The sequence below is a fragment of the Leuciscus leuciscus genome (genome assembly GCF_965113295.1).
Source record: "Leuciscus leuciscus genome assembly, chromosome: 23".
Lineage (NCBI taxonomy): Eukaryota > Metazoa > Chordata > Actinopteri > Cypriniformes > Leuciscidae > Leuciscus > Leuciscus leuciscus.
Genome location: NC_138747.1, coordinates 22,576,625 through 22,595,512, shown reverse-complemented (window position 1 = coordinate 22,595,512; position 18,888 = coordinate 22,576,625). Strand labels below are relative to the sequence as shown.

Sequence of the window (18,888 nt, the reverse complement as noted above, 5' to 3'; positions counted from 1 at the left end):
AGTACTAAAATGGAAGTGGTGCCAAGATCTCAGTAATTAATCAGACACGACCATCTATTGTGTGTGCATTTGTGTATGAGAGTAATTTCTTTTTTTTTTTTTTTGTGAGAGAAGAGGCATTGATTTTGACATTGACTGGCGCTAACGATTTCAGCAGCTTTCAGTCCATAATGGCGGACGCGCCTCCGCAGCGCCATCTACAGACTGTTACCCATAACACAACAGAGTTTCGCCTCTTGGGCTTCTATACTCTTTGGTCTGGGTCTTAAAAATTGTGCTGTATGTAACTTCTCCGTATTGTTTTTTTCCTCAAAAGTTTCATTTGTCAACCACGATTATTTTGATTAAATAACGTAGTATATATAAAGAGTGGCGGAACCAATAATTGAGAATGCAACGCAGCCCCGGGTCACAGTGCACAGTACTGTGAACACGTGATGCCTTCAACACAACACAAGTTAGCCTACAAAGCGGAGCTCGCTCGCGTGCTACCAGTAGCCTGGGGCTTGATATGAGGTCGCTCGCCAACAGGTAGTTCACATACCGCGTCTTTTTGCGTGCTCAAGTTTATTAAAATGTGGGCATGCGGCAAGCGCTATTGAAGCAACGCGCAATTTTTTTCCACCCGCAGCCAGATGGACAACATCTTCCTTGTTGCTGTGGAGAGTGCGGTGTATGGTTGCTTAGCAACGACAGACGCCACAGGAAAATCAGACCAAATGTTATTAATAATATTAGATAAGCAGATGTGCATTGTAAATGTCAATAATTAATCTTTTTTGACTCATTCTTTTTATAAAAAAAATATTTAAAGGCTGAAATATGTGAGGTTTATCTTTTTATAAAACCATTTTTGTAAAAACTTTATTTGAACTTACATGTTGCAAGACACTCCTTTAAAGTCTGGCCATCATTTTTAGTAGTATTTTGATGTTTATGTAAACAAAACTTGCATATTGATAATTTTATTTGTTATTTGCGGGGTTTCGACAAACTCTGTAAATTGATTTCATAATAATCGTGAAAATAAATGTTCATGCCATTTCATCTCTAGTTATGATCAACTAAAATCAGCTATAATTATGTGTTTTTACAGTATAATATGCAAACTACAATTTTCCAAAATAATCTCTGAGCCTGTTCAATCTCTATTAGGCTATTAATATGCTGCTTCGTAATGTAAATAAATATGAGATGAAATATATTCTATTAGAGGGCAAGTTTGTTTTAGCCTATTTTCATTTTAGGCCTAAGGTTTTGGGCATTTGGCATGTTGTTGGGTGTGGAAGGTTACTAATGTGATTGCTTTGTCTGTAAATTAAATTAATGCTTTTTCAATTACTGAATTCATTGAAAAAAAAAAAAAAATCTGAATTCTTTTCATTTAAATTTTTTTGGGGTTATGCGCCAATAAGTTATAAGACCGGGGTAGGTCTTAAATTTCAATCTTTTTGGTCTTAAAATGTCTTAAAAAGGTCTTAAATTTGACTTACTGAAACCTGCAGTAACCCTGTATACATGCTAAAGTGAATCAATGTTTGCGGGAATTTCCTGCATTATAAGTGGGAGACCTGCAGGAATGATTAAAATTATGCGCAATACCCGCAATCCCACGCCGAAATTCCCTGCCTACGTTTACATGCAACCAAATAATCCGTTAGTAATCAGTCCGAGTATTGTGTATTGTCACAGTACTCCAACCGATTACACAGTAGGCCTAATCGGTTGACGGCTCAATCGGACTGAAAAGCCTTCATGTAAACACCTTAATAGATCCGATTGAGCTCGATCCGAATGAAATTTCGATTGAAAGGGGCGGTTTATTCCTTTTCTAATCCGATCAAGAGAACATGTAAATACTTGATCTGATTGAAAACCGAAACCGAAAGGAATTTGAATTTGTGGAAGCGAATTTGCAAAGCGAAATAAAATGGACCGAAAATTGCCTGTTGAATATTATAGGTATTTTTAAACAGTTTAAATATTTTGGAAGTGAAATATGAAAGGTGAATATGGATTATTAAATTTTTAATAATGAAAATGTGTTTGAAATGTTTTTATTGAAATATTCACAGCTTAAATATTCAACCATGTTGAATTTCAGCCCATAAAAATGCAAGCCCTAAAAATACAATGCATTAAAATGCAAGCATGGTTAATGCAATGCCTATTTTTTTCAAGTAGTGCAATTCAACAGGCTTTTTTATTTCAAAAACATTTGACATTTTACTTCCATACCCGTCACTGTAACCTTAACCAATGAAATAAGCTGCAGGGCGGAATTTCCACTGAACTGGTTTGGGTGAAAAAAAATCACACGCACACTCTCCCCAGACTAATAATCATTTGCACCTGCAGCTCATTGCCAAACTCATCAGCACTACCACAAAAGCTCCTCTCACTCCTCACTCAGTGTGTTGTCACCAGTATGGATCTCAGGCTGTTACCCTGCTCTATATCTGCTGCTAAAGCAACTTACCTGTTTCCCTGCTATCTTGGATATACTTGGATATACTCATCTCCAGCGATCTCCTTACCTGTACTCCTTGTCTCTAGCGATCTCCTGTGTAATCCTCCTTAATCCATCATTAAAGGCGGGCATACACTGTGCGATTTTCGTCGGATTTTGAGCAAAATTCGGACTCGTGCGACTCTTTTTCGGGTCGGGCCGAGTTTCAGCTTTGTCGTACGTCGTGCGTCGTGCGGTGTTTGTGCAGTGTACTGGGGGAAACGAGAGGCGATTAACCTCTCCCGTCCGGCAATCGGATGGTCGGATGAATTTCTGGCATGTTAGAAATTTTGGTCGCTCCTCGTGACTATATCGCACAGTTGAAGCAGAGCTACGAACCGATTGCCCTAAACTCAGTGTTTTTTTCCTCACTGCGCCTGCGTGAAAACATAACTTTCATCTGCAGCAAAAAAAATTAATAAATAAATAAATGAAAAGAGGGAGATCTTTAAGTTCTGTAGTTCAAGCTAACTACAAATTACTGTTGCTTACCTCCAGTTCGTTTTGCAAAATGGATTAACGATTACCCACGTCTTCCAAGCCACCTGCGATGTACACTTTGCCTCTTTTATTAATTTGTTAAACAATGTTTTTGAAATAAAGCTGTTTTTAATTTTCATTGATTAATTATTGCAGTGTTCGGACATATTATAGACTGTTAATAATTAAGTATATGCCTATAATTTATTGTAATAGACCTAAATGTTTTAGACAATTTTCAATGAGGAGGAGTAGTAAGCTTCTATGTAATATTTTATTATTCTCACAGTGCGTTGGTTATGCCGTGATGCGCTATGAAATTACTGCGTGGCAATTTAATTGTAATAGCCTATTAATTTAATAATAAAGTATAGCCTTGGCCTTCCCTAATAATAATAATAATAATACAATAATACTAATAATAATTTAACACATAAATTGGAAATACTAAATCATCTTGATATTGATAGCTGATGCTTGTTTTGACAATATCTCTGGATACATGATATCATCCATAGGCGCAACCCGGCACGAGGGTTTATCGCGCTGATTCGCGCGTTTTTCACACGTATAGTGTGAGCAGTGAAGTCGCAGCTCGACGTTCGGACCGTATAGTGTGAGCACATAAATCCTGAGCTTTGGCTTTACATCGCATGCGATCTACTCGCTCAGTGTGAGTAGGTACCTTGCTGAAATCGCACAGACATCACACAGTGTATGCCCGCCTTAAAGGGATACTTCACCTCTGGAAAGATGAATGTGTATTTAAAATAGGTCATTTATGTAGAAGAAATGTGAAGAAATTTTTGAATTTGGAGTTTTCTAGACTGAGAAAAGCCAGAAAATGTATTTTTGGCTTATGTGGATGAAAGACAACAACTCCCAGAATGCACTTGCTTCGCTGCTCTACGAGGCCACGCCTCCCGGTTAGAGAGCGCAGTTGAAAACAACAAGGTTAGGCTACTTGTGAGTCTCCGTGACGAGTTTGCCCGGGATATCGAGATCGCCTAAAATGTCCGGGATTCGGCTTTAGCGTTCTACAGTCGCCATTCATCATGTTTACTGTGGCGAGCAGAACGAGGCTGAGGGGCGCGGGAGAACGGCGCGAGGCCGGTGGCGTCATTAGTAAGACGCGCCGGTCTCCTATCTCTCACGGAGGAGCGTGAATTTTCTTAGCAATGTTAAAACGCACATCAACCGATCACTTGTTTAGCGTTCATGTAAACACTACATTCAGATTCACCAATCGGAATGAATTCAGTTAGATTGAAACAAAAGGTGTGCATGTAAACAATGAATGGCGACTGCAGAAAGCAAAAGCCGAATCCCGGACATTTTGGACGATTGCGACGGCCGGACATGTCTGGGAAAAAGAGGATGGTAACCCTTACTACTCAGCTTTCTCCTACTACTCAGCTTTCTCCACAGAACAAGAGCCTGCGGCTGCTAGCTTAGCTTCCAAAGAAAGACGGCTGATACTGTGTACATTCTGTGAGTGAGATCCTACCTCCTATGGGCGGGCTGAAAACATGCGGGACAGCCCCAACTACTGGCTGTAGTCTTTAGCCTCTGGCCAGAAAATCCTCCGATGACGCAAAATGACGATTTTGTCCTGAAAAGTGAAGCCAAAGCGTCTGTCGCCCTCAGGTGGTTGGTCCCAGTATAGGTAATAAACACCGCCCTCTCCACGTAGGCTAATGGGACGTGAGGCAAACTAAACAATCAAATTACACTTCAAATAATTTTTTTTCAAAGATGTTTAATGTCATTTTATGTCGTTTTTATCACACTGATGTTTTGGTTTTTTTTAATAAGTTTGGTTGTAGTTAGTTATTTGATGCTATAGAAACGGGAGTGTGACGTCATGTTTGACAGCTGTGATTAGCAGCTTCTCTGAGCGAAGTAGTCACTGACACTGAGGCACCAACAGACTTTTTGGGGGATTTTCAGGAGGAGATTGGAGCTTCAACTTTAATTTGTACGTTTCCATAACTGTTTATTTCACACTGACATAATAAGATGTTTTGCAGTACATCTGTACTAACTGTTTCTGCGGGAGTGTGGGCGGGGCCTTGATACCTTGACTCCACTTCACGCTCACTACTGCGCAGACTCGGGTCCCGTGTTCACTACTGCACAGAATCAGGTTCCAAATCAACGCAAGATGTCAGCACCATATTGGGACATTGAGACTTCACTTCTTTTTTTTTTTACAGTTGAAGAGAGTGAAGGTGTGTGTCGTCCATCTTTTTTTGCAGTCTATGAATAGAACTGTAATCTCATCCTGCATACCCTCAAATAAACTGTTACATTTACCTCACCTGCTATACCAAGGGTGTCCAAACTGTCCTGCAGAGTTTAGCTCCAACTTGCTTGCCTTAACACACACAGTAAAACCTTGATTAGCTGGTTCAGGTGTGTTTAATTGGGGTTGGAGCTAAACTCTTTAGGACAGTGGCCCTCCAGGAGCAGGATTGAACACCCCTGTGCTATACTTACCTGCCATGCTCACCTACTTGCTATATAACGTCACGTATGTCAGTTTGACCTACTCTACTTACCAGTATTAAGTATTTTGTCACTATCATCTATGCTGTTGTTTTCTCCTCCTGTGCCATCTGCCAATAAATACGGCTTTGGGTCCAACTTAACCATCGTGTCTGAGTTCTCCATAACACTACCAAGAGCAGCACAAATTAGTGTAGAGTCGCAAACAAGCAGAGCAGATGATAATCAGGTGTGGGTAATCTACTAACAACACAGGTGTAGGCTATTTAAAATGGCCCTTTGCCTGTAATTACAGTATTTAATTTAACTTTTTTTGTTGTTAAATCAGGTGTTACACTTGATTCAGGAGAGAAGGAACATCTGCAAGCAGATCCATCTGCCAGCACAGAGTGGTAGCAGTCAGGTTCTTCATGCTATGAGACGTGGGTAAGAATCGTTTATAGGGCTGTGTATTGTCAGCTAAACTTATTACACATATCATAATAGAGACAATAGCTGGGCTGATTATGACAAAAGTAATTTATTTTGGTCAATATTGTAATTACTTTAATTACTTAATACAATTATGAGTGGGTGATATGATCAAAACCTTAAATGAGTAATTTATTTCACAATAGTGATATATAAAAAGTATATTTTGATGGAAATATCCATTAAAATTCACAATTCTCTATACCACAGCAGAATTCTAGGCTAACTAATGTAAGTAGAAAAAAAGTATTCAAAAAGTTAATGAAGACAAGTAAACATACAATGTTTAAAACATACAAAAAAGCAAATTACAAACAATAACAAATTATTTATTAGTTTCAGACTAACATTAAAAAGAGGGGTAACACTTTATTTTAGGGTCCAATTCTCACTATTAACCAGTTGCACATATGAATTACTTATTCTGCATGACCATATTCTACATCCTTTTATCCGACCTAATACCTAAACTTAACAACTACCTTACTAACTAATAATAAGCAGTAATTAGGAGTTCATTGAAGTAAAAGTCATAGTTAATAGTTAGTTAATAGTGAGAATTGGACCCTGAACTAAAGTATGACCAAAAGAGGAAATACAACCAAAGCATAACAAGAGACAACATTAACTGAGAAAAAAAGAAAATGGAGTGGCCTAAAGGCTCAAATTTCTCTCTTGCCTAATAGAAGCACCCTGAGAAACACCGGTCACAGATCATTTAAACTACCTGCTTTTTGATTATTGAACTATAGGATTGCAATAATACATTATAAAAAATATATATTGATACAATAATCTAAAATAGCAATATAAAAAAAATATCACAATATATGATTGTACCGGCACAGCCCTATGCAGTTATGAACTGCCAATTAGAGGATATTTTGTTGCCACTGTATAAACTTGATCTTTTTAGAGAATATGTACTTAATTTAGCTTTAGTAAATTTGTATTGAAATCCAAGACTTTGTGGATGTGCTTTATAATTTCATTTCCTTCAACCTGGACATTTGTTTTCTTTCTCAGTTACACCCGAGAGGCATATCTTGAGCTTGTGGAGAACATTCGTAAAATAATACCAGGTAATTTGTCACTATGAAATATACCAATTGAATATACCAACTGATTCTTGAGTAGTGGGACAAAACTGCCTATAGAACTGATCAAATAGTTGTGTATGTACTAAGGAATTATTTTGTATTAATCGGTCAAACATGTACAGATGTATATCAATTCACATTTGAATTCAATTTACATTTATTTGTATAACGCTTTTCACAATACATATTGTTTCAAAGCAGCTTTACAGAAAATGTCTACATTACTATTTAAAGGTCCCATTGCATGAAAATTTCACTTTATGAGTTTTTTTAGCCTTAATATGAGTTTCCCTAGCCTGCCTATGGTCCCCCAGTGGCTAGACGTTTTGATGGGTGTAAACCAAGCCCTGGGTATTTTTGAGAAAATGAAAGCTCAGACGGGCAAATCTAGAAATCTTCCCCTTATGTCGTCATTCTTTCTGCAGTAGCCTTTCTCATCTTTGCCCGCAAAAAGAATTTGGCAATGAGAAAATTAGCCGCGCGAGCGCGATATTGGTTTTTCCTCGAGACACATCATGGCTTGCAAATGAGTGAAGCATGGCAGTTGCTCAGTGTTTGGATGTACAAATGAACACAAAAGTATTTTTTTAGTTCCTTCATCCGAGCCTCTGAAGAACCAGTGGGTTATGTGAATTTCTGATGTGTAATTGTTCAAGTTCAGACAGATAATCTTTCTCTCAAAGTCGTTCAATACTGTTTATGCATCAGTAAATCAAGCCAGTGACTAAACGATCAACTTCACATCGTTTCTCTTAGTAGGATGAAAATAATCTTACTTAAACTGTGATTAATATATATACAGAAAGCGATCAAAGAACAATCCCTTTCCAATTCCCAAGCTGTCAATCACACAGCGCGAGTTTATCTGGACACTTGCCAAAACTCGTTATGAAATCAATGACGCTGTTACGCTGCACAACGAAGCTCTTACTGTACTTACCTCATGTTTGCATTGGTGAAATCATTAGTGAGAGTGCAGAAACTGCGTTGCAATGATAAGATCTCCATTCATGCGATCAACAGGCTGTCATCTGCTCAATGCTCATCACTGCAACCTTTCATGTGATGGGAATAGATCTAAATACTTAAAAAAAAAACTTCTCACGATTCGTTAATCCCGATAGCTGTAATAGTAAAAACGTGTAATAGTAAAAGTTTTCGAGAGAGTTCCACATGTAATGCTATATATTTCATATTTCATGTCAGCCAATCACAGCAGTGAGCATTTACACTGAAGTCTCACAGCAGACACACCCCTTCAAACAGAGCGTTCAAATCAGAGGCTAAAATCAGGCTAGGAAATATGCCTTTTATTTCTAAATTATAACAACTTTTGATCTAAAAAACATACTAACATTAAAAGGGCACCTTAGGAAACATTCTAAAATAATATAATAATCCATGCAATGGGACCTTTAAGTGATCTGTTATCAGAGGTGACTTTGTCCAAGTTATGTATTTAAGAAATGTACGTACATATAAAAATCACACAGTTAGCTAACAATCTATTAATTTAAGTCAGAAACAATGAGTAAAGTATACATGTTGTTAACATATGATATGGATATACTGTATAGAAAAAAAAAAGCTTTGGTGCATGTTGATTCCGAGTCCTTGCAGGAGTTGCAGTCATCTGTTCAGAGGTGTTGGAGCATCTGAATATCATATCAAATCATTTGTTGAATAATTATAAATAATGACTAATTAATTCATATTAAGTCTTTTTGAAATAATCCTATAGTGTCAATTTATACAATGTTGATTTGAAAAGAGATTTGTCATTATTAATAATTATTCGTAAGGTCACACAGGTATGGTTTATTTTGAGGTTAAAAAAACCAACACAAAATAAACTATAACTGTGTGACCTTTTTGAACTCATGGCATGTGAAATGTTAAAAGATGACCTTCAGGGTAAAGCTGATTATAAAGCTGACGTTTCGGTTAAGTGTGAAGCCTAATAAAAGAGGTAGACCCACTTTATATTAGGTGTTTTGGGAACACTTTATAATAAGCATGTTGTAATAAAGTACTTACAAATCATTTGCAAACTATTAGTTAATTCATGGTTAATATGTTGTAGTCTCTACATTGTTAATATATTAATAGGCTATAAACAAATAGTGAGTTCTTCATTCACTGTCAGTGTAATTAACCAAATTATTATTGTTTAATTAGCTCATATGTAAAGAGTTAGATCATGTTTGTTATGCTTTGTTAACAACTTATTAACTGTAAAATTAACTGTTCTCTTTAGATTAGGTCATGGATGTGCTTTAAACCAACCTTTATTAGACAATTGCATAAGTATTAAGTGTTCCTTTAAAAAAAAATATAAATAACAGTAGTCAACATTTGAAGTGGAACAAAAAAGTAAATCAAAGTTCCTAAGACAAGAACGTGTATTGTTCAAAATTCATGTATAACTTTGATGAAAGGTTTTGATCCACTTCAAATGTTGAACCAATGTGTTACATGTGAGCACTTTCACTCTCGAAACAAAATAGTAATTGTAGTTTTAAATTAAGTTTTTAAATGAAAATTTTATCAAATGTAGCAGTAAGAATTCTACTCTTAATTTGTTGGATTAAATATTTTTGTGGTATACTGCTAGTGTTATTTGTAGTTACACTGTTGTTACATTTAAAGTAACTGAATGTAATTACACTGTTGACTGTTGCATCTATCCTTAAACTTAGACATAATGTCTATTGTCTACACCTACCTCTAATCATACATGTATCCTAAACTCAATAACAGCAAATAGCTATTGCAAATCTGACAATAGTTTTGCAGAACAGCATGTATGTACACTAGGGCTGGGATAAACGATTATTTTTTAAACGATTAATCTAGCGATTATTTTTTCGATGCATCGATTAATCTAACGATTCATTTTTCCGGTACGATTCGATTTCAATTCGATTCGATTATCGATTATCTTTCCATTAATTGACTAATAGCAATTTATACATGTTGATTTACATATCTGAATGAAAAAAAACCCCATTAATTTCTTAACATTGCAATATATGTTTATTGCTCTTAAAATAATAAAATAAAAGACTAAACAGGTGCAAAGTAATGCATTCTTGGTCAGAGGTAGCATTCAATAAAACCTTGAAGCCTTAAAAACACAAAGGCCTAGGTTACTGAAAAAAGTGCATCTTGTAATTCTTCTTTCAGATGAAAATAACAACAACTTGATGTCTAGCATTCAATAAAAAAATAAAAAGATCACCCAACATACTTGTTTAGAGCAATTGAAAGAATACAGTAACCACTGTAAACTTGAGGGCTTTAAGCTAATACAGAGAGTGCTTTTCCAAAAAAAAATTAAAAAAAATTAACAGCAACAGTGGGAGCCAGCAGCCTGTCATGGCGTCCTTCCTGAACTAACAGAATAAAACATTTATGTTGAAAACACATTTATGTCCTAGCTTACTGAAAAAAGTGCATCTTTTAATTCTTCATTTACATAAAAATAACAACAACGTATAGTAATACACTCTGCCACTCACCTTTTTCTTAAAAAAATACTAATGTAGTTGACTAGAATTTAATAAATGGAACATTATTGAAAAGTGTGACCGATTCAGACGTCTCGTGAGTTCAGTGTTGGACAGATCAGTTGTTCTCTTACGAGAGGTTCTCTCGTACTTGCGTAAGTATCTTACGCTAGGGGAAAACCTCTTTTCCTCGAGATATTGAAGCCAAAAATTATCCTTAATTTTGCAATAATGTAAAACGCATTGCAGCAGCATGCAGACATGGGTGAGACAGCTCGCGCGCCCATTGGCTGCTCTGCGGCAACTGCACCAGCCTATCGATAGAGGCCCCTCATGACGTCAGAACCAATGAGGGTGCTTCGCGCCCATTACATCATGTCCCGCCGAAAGCGGGTCGGGCTAGGGCTATAAATACGGCCCAGAGAGGCTGGTTTGGTCAGTTTTTTTATCTCTTCAGCGAGCCTACGCATCGCTGGATCCTGAGAGGAAGCCGCGCCGTCTGATTCAAGCACTCAGCGGGCTTTGTTCTGCTTCTGAAGCTGCCGGTCGACAACTCGCCGCCTTCAGTCGCCGTTCCTGCTCACGCTTTCCGGCATACATATCCTTTCCTATGCTACTGTGTTTTGTGTATGTGTGTGTTCGCCGCCGCGACACACTCTCATTGCACTTTTTCAAGACGCCCCTTTCCTGAGGACGCGCAGCTCTCGCGCTCGCTGACGGCAACTGCCCTCACTGCGAGCTAGTTACTGCCTATGGTGACTCTGCGGACTCACCTGGCATCCTTCTCCAAGACTGCGCCTCCGACCCCCCCCAACCCGCAAAGCCTGCTTGGAGGATGATACCTGCTCTCCCTCTGTTCGAGCCGTTCACAGGGGATGTCTGGAGCGGACGGTCACGGGGCTAGCTTTCTCTCTCCCTCTGTTCGAGCCGCGCAAACTGCGCCGTTCACAGGGGAGGCTTGAAGCGGACGGTCGGGGTTAGTTTTTCTTTACAAGAAAGCTACCCTGCCCCTGCGCCCCATTCACGCGTCACTCACCGGCGAAAGGAGAAAAGAGTGTTTATAGTCCCGCTGGACTGACCTGAATTTTCTCACACATTTCTCAGTTCCCTGATCAGGCGACTGGAAATATAAATATTGCAGCGCCTGCAAGCAAACGCTGAAGAAAACATGTTGACGCTCTTATATGCTCGTGCATCTGAAAGCCTTTGTGTTCCCCCCTGTGGCTCAGTGGCGGAATTTTTGGTTTTTCACACGAGAGACCAGTGTTCGAATCCCGGTCTAACGGCAGATCAATTATGCCTCCAATGCTTCGCTCTGTCAGTTCCCTGAAAGGCGACTGCAGATGTGCATTTTGCAGCCAACGAGCGCGTTGTACAACCCGCTCGCCTGCACCCAAACACCGTTTCTATGGTTCCCGTGCGTCACTGGCGAAAGGAGAAAAGAGCGTTTATGTCCCGCTGCGGCCGGGCCGAATTCTATTTCTCACACATTTCTCATTCCCCTCTGAAGTTCAGGCGACTGGAAATGTCAATACTGCAGTGAGCGAGCCTGTTGTAATGCACGCACGCCTGCAAACAAACGCCAGCATGTTGACGCTCTCTGATAATACTCGCGCTAACTAAATGCCTATGTGTCTTCCCCTGTGGCCCAGTGGCAGATTCTCAGGTTTTTCACGCGAGAGACCCGTGTTCGATCCCGGGTCTACCGGCAGATAAAATTATGCCGTCAATGCTCGCTCTGTCAGTTCCCTGAAAAGGCGACTGCAGATGTGTATTTTTGCAGCCAACGAGCGCGTTGTACAACCCGCTCGCCTGCACCCAAGCACCGTTTCTATGGTTTCCGTGCGTCACTGGCGAAAGGAGAAAAGAGTGTGTTCCTAGTCCAGCTGCGGCTGGATCTACCTCCATTCTCACACATTTCTCTGGAAATGTCAATATTGCAGTGGACGAGCCTATTGTAATACACGCACGCCTGCAAAAAAACGCCAGCATGTTGACGCTCTCTGTTTCTATGGCAACTTCTCGCTCGTTCAGTTCCAGTAAATGCGACTGTTCCAGTGTATTCTGCAGTAAACAAGTCGGCGACACAGCCCGCTTGCCTGCACACAAACGCCACTTTTACGGCTACCCAGATAAATCCCATAAGAGTGTATTTTCTGGTGCCCAGTGCTCATTCCTACACAGAAACACAGCCCGTCACACAGGGCTTGCGCACATGAAATCGACCCAGATCGATTGCGCATTAAATGTGGTAAATGTGCCCACTGCCCACAAACACTACGTTCTGCATGTCTCAAGGTTTCTGAAAAACGAAACCAACATGCATTCGCTCTGCTCAGGCAGACAATGCTCTCAGTGTTGTAAATGTGCCCGCTATCCCACGCCCACATTCACACATAGACATGACAGGTCTTACGGGACTCGCCCAGCCCTCCCCCTCTCGGTTGACCACCGCAGAGGAGTCGAGCGCGGGCAATCTGCCCGCTGTTATCAGCGCGCCCCCTGCCTCAAATGTCATAATCGCGACGCTTATGTTGCAGCACACTGAAGCCCCTCTGTCGCGGAGCGACCAGAGCGCGCTTCGCATTCAACCCCTAGCCATTCGTGCAAACGCATGGGCAAGGCTACCCGGGGTTTCGAAGTGGGTGCTAGACATTATAGAAAGAGGCTATTCGCTACAGTTCGGTCGACGCCCGCAACGCAAAGCGGTGCGAATCGATACTACGGTGAAAAAGGGAGTAGCACACCTACTCCGAGCCGAAATAGCGAAGTTACTGAGCAAAGGGGCTATAGAACCCTTATCACAAGCTCAGAGCGAAGGGGGCATGTACAGCAGATATTTTCTGGTACCCAAAAAGACGGGGGTCTCAGACCCATTCTAGATCTAAGACGACTAAACAAAGCACTTCTGAAACGACGGTTCAGAATGCTCACGACCAAGAAAATCCTCTCGCAAATTTGCCAAGGGGACTGGTTCATGTCGATAGATCTGAAAGACGCTTATTTTCAAATACAAATAGCGTCACGTCACAGGCGATTTTTTTTTTGAGATTCGCCTTCGAGGGTCAGGCATATCAGTACACAGTCCTGCCATTTGGCCTATCCCTGGCACCTCGCGCATTCACGATGTGAATGGATGCAGCGCTCGCACCCCTCAGGCTCCGAGGCATACGAGTGCTGAATTATTTGGACGATTGGCTGGTTCTAGCTCGATCACAGTCGGAGCTCATAGAACACAGGACCATATTATTCGATCACCTCGAGAATTTAGGTCTCACAGTCAATTGGGCGAAGAGTTCGCTGTCTCCCAGTCATACAATATCTTTTCTGGGCACAGATCTGGACTCGCTGTCTATGACAGCACAGCTGTCGCCGCAGCGCAGACTAAGTATTCAGCGCATGACAGAGATTTTTCGCCACAGCGCCTTAGTCCCGCTCAAAAAGTTTCAAAGGATGCTGGGTCTCATGGCTTCAGCATCCTCAGTGCTTCAGCTGGGTCTGCTTCGCATGCGCCCGCTGCAGTATTGGTTGAAAGCGCGCGCCGCGCAGAGCTTGGACCTCCGGTCTCGCGCGCCTCAAGGCCGATCAGAAATGCGTCGCAGCTCTGAAACCTTGGACAGTGACCGACTGGTTTCCAGTCAGGAGTAAGCCTGGGGACTTCCTCGAGTGTGAAGGTGGTGTCTACGGATGCCTCAACCTCGGGATGGGGAGCGCTGCTCGAGGGCAGACCGTTATTCGGCCAGTGGTCGGAACGGGAGAAGCTTCTGCACATAAACTGCCTGGAAATGATGGCAGTCGACAACGCGCAGAGGCGCTTTTTGTCCCCAGATAAAAGACACCACGTCTTGGTCCGTTCGGACAACATGTCAGTGGTGGCTTATATAAATCACCAAGGAGGTATCAGATCCAGAATCCTTCACAGGCTGACGGAACACCTCCTGGTCTGGGCTCAGCACAATCTGCGCTCGCTCAGGGCAGCGCATGTGCCCGGCCATCTGAATGTGGGACCAGACAGACTGTCCAGAAACTATCTTCCGGCAGGAGAATGGTCTTTACACCCACAGACAGTCAAACTGCTATGGAGGACATTTGGCAGAGCGAAAATAGACCTATTTGCGTCTCAAGAGAACGCTCATTGTCAGGAATTTTTCTCCAAGAGCAGGGATGCGCTGGCTCACGTGGCCCCGCTGCCCGCTCTATGCGTTTCCCCCTGTCACGCTCCTACCCCAGGTGTTAGAGCGAATCAGGGAGAGCGGATGCCCGGTGCTACTCGTCGCCCCATTTTTGGACAAACCAAGTCTGGTTTCCAGTCCTGATGCAGCTGACGAGTACCGCCCTGTGGCCGATACCGGTGAGGATCTCCTCTCGCAGGCAAACGGCTCGATCTGGCATCCTTACCCGGAGCTTTGGTCCCTACATGTGTGGGCCATCAACGGGTACCCGTTAACCTCCCAGCGGGAGTGTTAAACACGATCACACAGGCTAGAGCTCCATCTACGAGGCGGCTCTATTCCTCAAAATGGTCTGTGTTCACTAGCTGGTGTACAGCAAGTGGCACTTCACCCTCACGCTGTGGGGTGCCGGAGGTTCTCTCCTTTTTTACAAGAGCTTCTGGATAAGGGCAGAACCCCATCCATGCTCAAAGTTTATGTGGCGGCCATAGCAGCGTTCGCTGAACCACCGCTTGGCCAGTCATTAGGAAGGAACGATCTGGTCATTCGCTTCCTTAGAGGAGCTAAGAGGCTGAACCCTCCCAGACCTCCCTCAGTTCCCGTTTGGGACCTTTCCACGGTTCTGGAAGCCATGAAAGGTGCCCCATTCTAGCCAATACAGTCAATAGACCTGAAACTCTTGTCTTTCAAAACAGTGTTTCTTCTGGCTCTCGCTTCAGTGAAGCGCATAGGGGATTTGCAAGCGCTCTCAGTGAGCGCGACGTGTATGAAGTTTGGGCCTAATGACTCGAGAGTCATACTCAAACCAAAGCACGGATATGTTCCTAAATCCCTCAATACACCGTTTAGGGCACAGGTTATCTCCCTGTAGGCCCTGCCGGTATCTGAAGAGGAGGGGGACGCAGGCTTCCTTTGCCCGGTCAGGGCGTTAAGAGCCTATGTGTCTCGCTCATCTGTTTTCAGACAGACGGAGCAGCTCTTTGTTTTTGTTCAGCGGACGTTCTAAGGGACTAGCTGCATCAAAACAGAGTCTATCCAGATGGATAGTTGATGCTATAGCGCTAGCTTACACATCCAAGGGCCTGCAATGCCCGATAGGTGTCAAAGCGCACTCCACAAGAGGCATGGCCTCGTCGTGGGCTTGGTCCAGTGGGATTGCCTTGCAAGAAATCTGTATGGCGGCAGGCTGGGCCTCCCCGTCTACATTTATAAGGTTTTATAACCTCGAGGTTCCTGCTTTACAAGCTAGGTTGCTCTCGGTTTAATTTTTCAGTATTGCCCGCCCGATGCTATCGGCTCAGGATGCTGAAACTGCTAGAGCGTCAATCACTGATCGTCTGTATACTTCTGTGGGCAGTGCGTAAGTCCCCCATATTTATCAGTCCAGGCCGAGTTCGCCCTGGCTGTGTGGAACACTTGATATAATATGCTCTTATCAGAGCTCTATATTACAGGAATGATGCTATTCTAGCCCCTCTTCCCGGATTCTCTGTGAGTCCCTTGTGATTAGGCACTGTATGAGCCCCGGGCACCTGCCCTTGGGACTTTAGTGTTATGTCTCAAGCACGCACGGCGTTTTACACTGTGTTCCCCTAGCGTAAGATACTTACGCAAGTACGAGAGAACCTCTCGTAAGAGAATGTACTCGGTTACTAACGTAACCTTGGTTCTCTCTAGAAGAGGGAACGAGTACTTGCGTATCTTGCCGTGCTTGCGTATCTTGACGTTCTGATTTGTTTCACTGATGAAAAAACTGACCAAACCAGCCTCTCTGGGCCGTATTTATAGCCCTAGCCCGACCCGCTTTCGGCGGGACATGACGTAATGGGCGCGAAGCACCCTCATTGGTTCTGACGTCATGAGGGGCCTCTATCGATAGGCTGGTGCAGTTGCCACAGAGCAGCCAATGGGCGCGCGAGCTGTCTCGCCCATGTCTGCATGCTGCTGCAATGCGTTTTACATTATTGCAAAATTAAGGATAATTTTTGGCTTCAATATCTCGAGGAAAAGAGGTTTTCCCCTAGCGTAAGATACTTACGCAAGTACTCGTTCCCTCTTCTAGAGAGAACCGAGGTTACGTTAGTAACCGAGTACGTTATGTTTGAGAAGGTGACAGGTGAGAAATAGTGTCATAATTTTGATAAAAATACTAAAATAGGCCTACATGTCAAAGAATGATTTCAAATGTTTTGTCCCATGTATTGTCAAGTTATAATGTGATGTAAATGGAAGTGCTGTGGTTTATGATGTTCCTCTCTGTTCCTGATAAATGCTGTTTCAGGAGTCAGTCTAAGCAGTGATTTCATCACAGGCTTCTGTGGAGAGACTGAAGATGACCATCAGCAGACCCTATCTCTCCTCAGGGAGGTGGGCTATAACATGGGCTTTCTCTTCACCTACAGCATGAGGAAGGTCTGATCTACCTTTTGCTCTTCATATCAGATACCTGCCAGATTCATGTATCTCTTGTATTCCTGTTTATAATAATATGGCAGTCATTATACTTCAAAAAGTAAGCTAACCTGTTCGTTATAGTCAATTTGACAAAATCTAGAGAGAAAAATGATCAAAACAGCATGCCTCTTTATAAAAAATTACGTTTTCAATTGTAACTTAAAGGGATGGTTCGGAGTAATTTCAACCTAGGGTCCTTTGCACCAGGACCTCGAGCCAAACACCCCCCCAGAAGCTTTTTTTCCCTTGGTCGAACATTATTAAAGTTAGAGCTTATTTAGAGATATCAACCGAATGGCTTAGTGCAGGCGCTAATGAATCCTATGATGTATCTCGTAAATTACCAGTGCCCCCCCAAATGACTTATTGTGCCCCCCTAAATGTAATGCACAGGACAATAAAACAAACTTACATTAAACTTTCGATATTAAAAATCACATTTTCACTTTCTAACCAAGTTGTTTCAGGAACAGTAATCTCTACAACGGTAACACTAGAAATGCATAACACATTATCTTCAGAAATGATTCAGAAAATTCATTATTCAACGCATTATTACACAGAACGTAACTTGAAATATAATTATATTCATAAATGACTGTTACAACATCCCAAAACAGCACCCAAACCTTGCAAAGATCTACCTCATTAGTCTCCAGCAGCAGACCTTTCAATATGTTATTTTTGTGTTAGTAGTTTTATTTATTCAAATTACAATATGCAGTTTGTGTGTAAGTATATGTATATATATATATATATATAAATCATGCAATTCATTTAGTTAAGCATACAGTTTTGTTTATACGTAATTCCTTTGCGCAGCTGCGCATTGCATGCGATCTCAGAAACAAATTTTGGCGGTTTTGTACAGCAAAGCTATGGATATAAGAAAGTGGTTTAAAGATTCGTCATTGACAAAGACGACTTTGACCAACAACAACGTGTGTGGAGACGACTCTGGAGCTAATGAGATGGTAGGAATGGAGAATTTGTCTAATGAGACACAAGTTCACAGCGTAGACAGAGCAGCGGGTGTAATTATGAATGGGCCTACTACTAGTGACGTGATCGCCGTCGCTGTGACTGGGCCAAAGCTGCAGACCATTGATGATCTTGGAAATGAAGGACCGAATCAGATCATTTTACAGCGATACCCTGCTCGCTTGTATAATAATAAAAATCGCTCCTTTGTGTCTTCATGGTATCAGACTCGTGACTGGCTTGAATATAGTGTCAAAGCTGATGCAGCATTCTGCTTCCCATGTCGAGTGTGCAATAGTGCGCACGCCGTAGTAGACTCGGCTTTCACAGTTAAAGGGTACCGGGACTGGAAACATGCCGCTGAAAAAGACAAGGGATTCCATAAACACGCAAGTTCAAAAGAACATTTGACATGTCTGGCAAGATGGAAAGAACACCAGATGCGCATGGATAGTGGAAGGGAAATTTCCACACTTCTTCATTCTGATCAGCTAAGCAGAAATCGTTATTACGTGTCTGCTCTCATTGATGTTGTGGGATTTCTCGCTGAAAATCAGTTACCTTTCAGAGGGAGCTGTGGTGCGTTTGATGACATGGCAGAGGATGGTAGTGGTCTTTTTCTCTCCCTGTTGATTTATACTGTTAAGAAAGACCCTACATTGTCTGAAATAATAAAACACATCCCCCGTAATGCAAGCTACACA

General features: G+C 41.8%; 1 protein-coding gene across 2 annotated transcripts in view; it reads left to right on the top strand.

The window, feature by feature from the left end:
- cdk5rap1 (CDK5 regulatory subunit associated protein 1) overlaps positions 1 to 18,888 on the top strand; it is a 143,996-nt gene that overhangs the window by 64,883 nt on the left and 60,225 nt on the right. Inside the window, exons 8-10 of one of the 2 annotated variants that reach the window (XM_082156762.1) lie at positions 5,826 to 5,923; positions 6,995 to 7,050; positions 17,031 to 17,116. In XM_082156762.1, the coding sequence (XP_082012888.1) occupies positions 5,826 to 5,923; positions 6,995 to 7,050; positions 17,031 to 17,116 (240 nt within the window). Of the gene's footprint in view, positions 1 to 5,825; positions 5,924 to 6,994; positions 7,051 to 17,030; positions 17,162 to 18,888 lie in introns of both variants that reach the window. The other variant, XM_082156761.1, reaches the window with a different exon arrangement.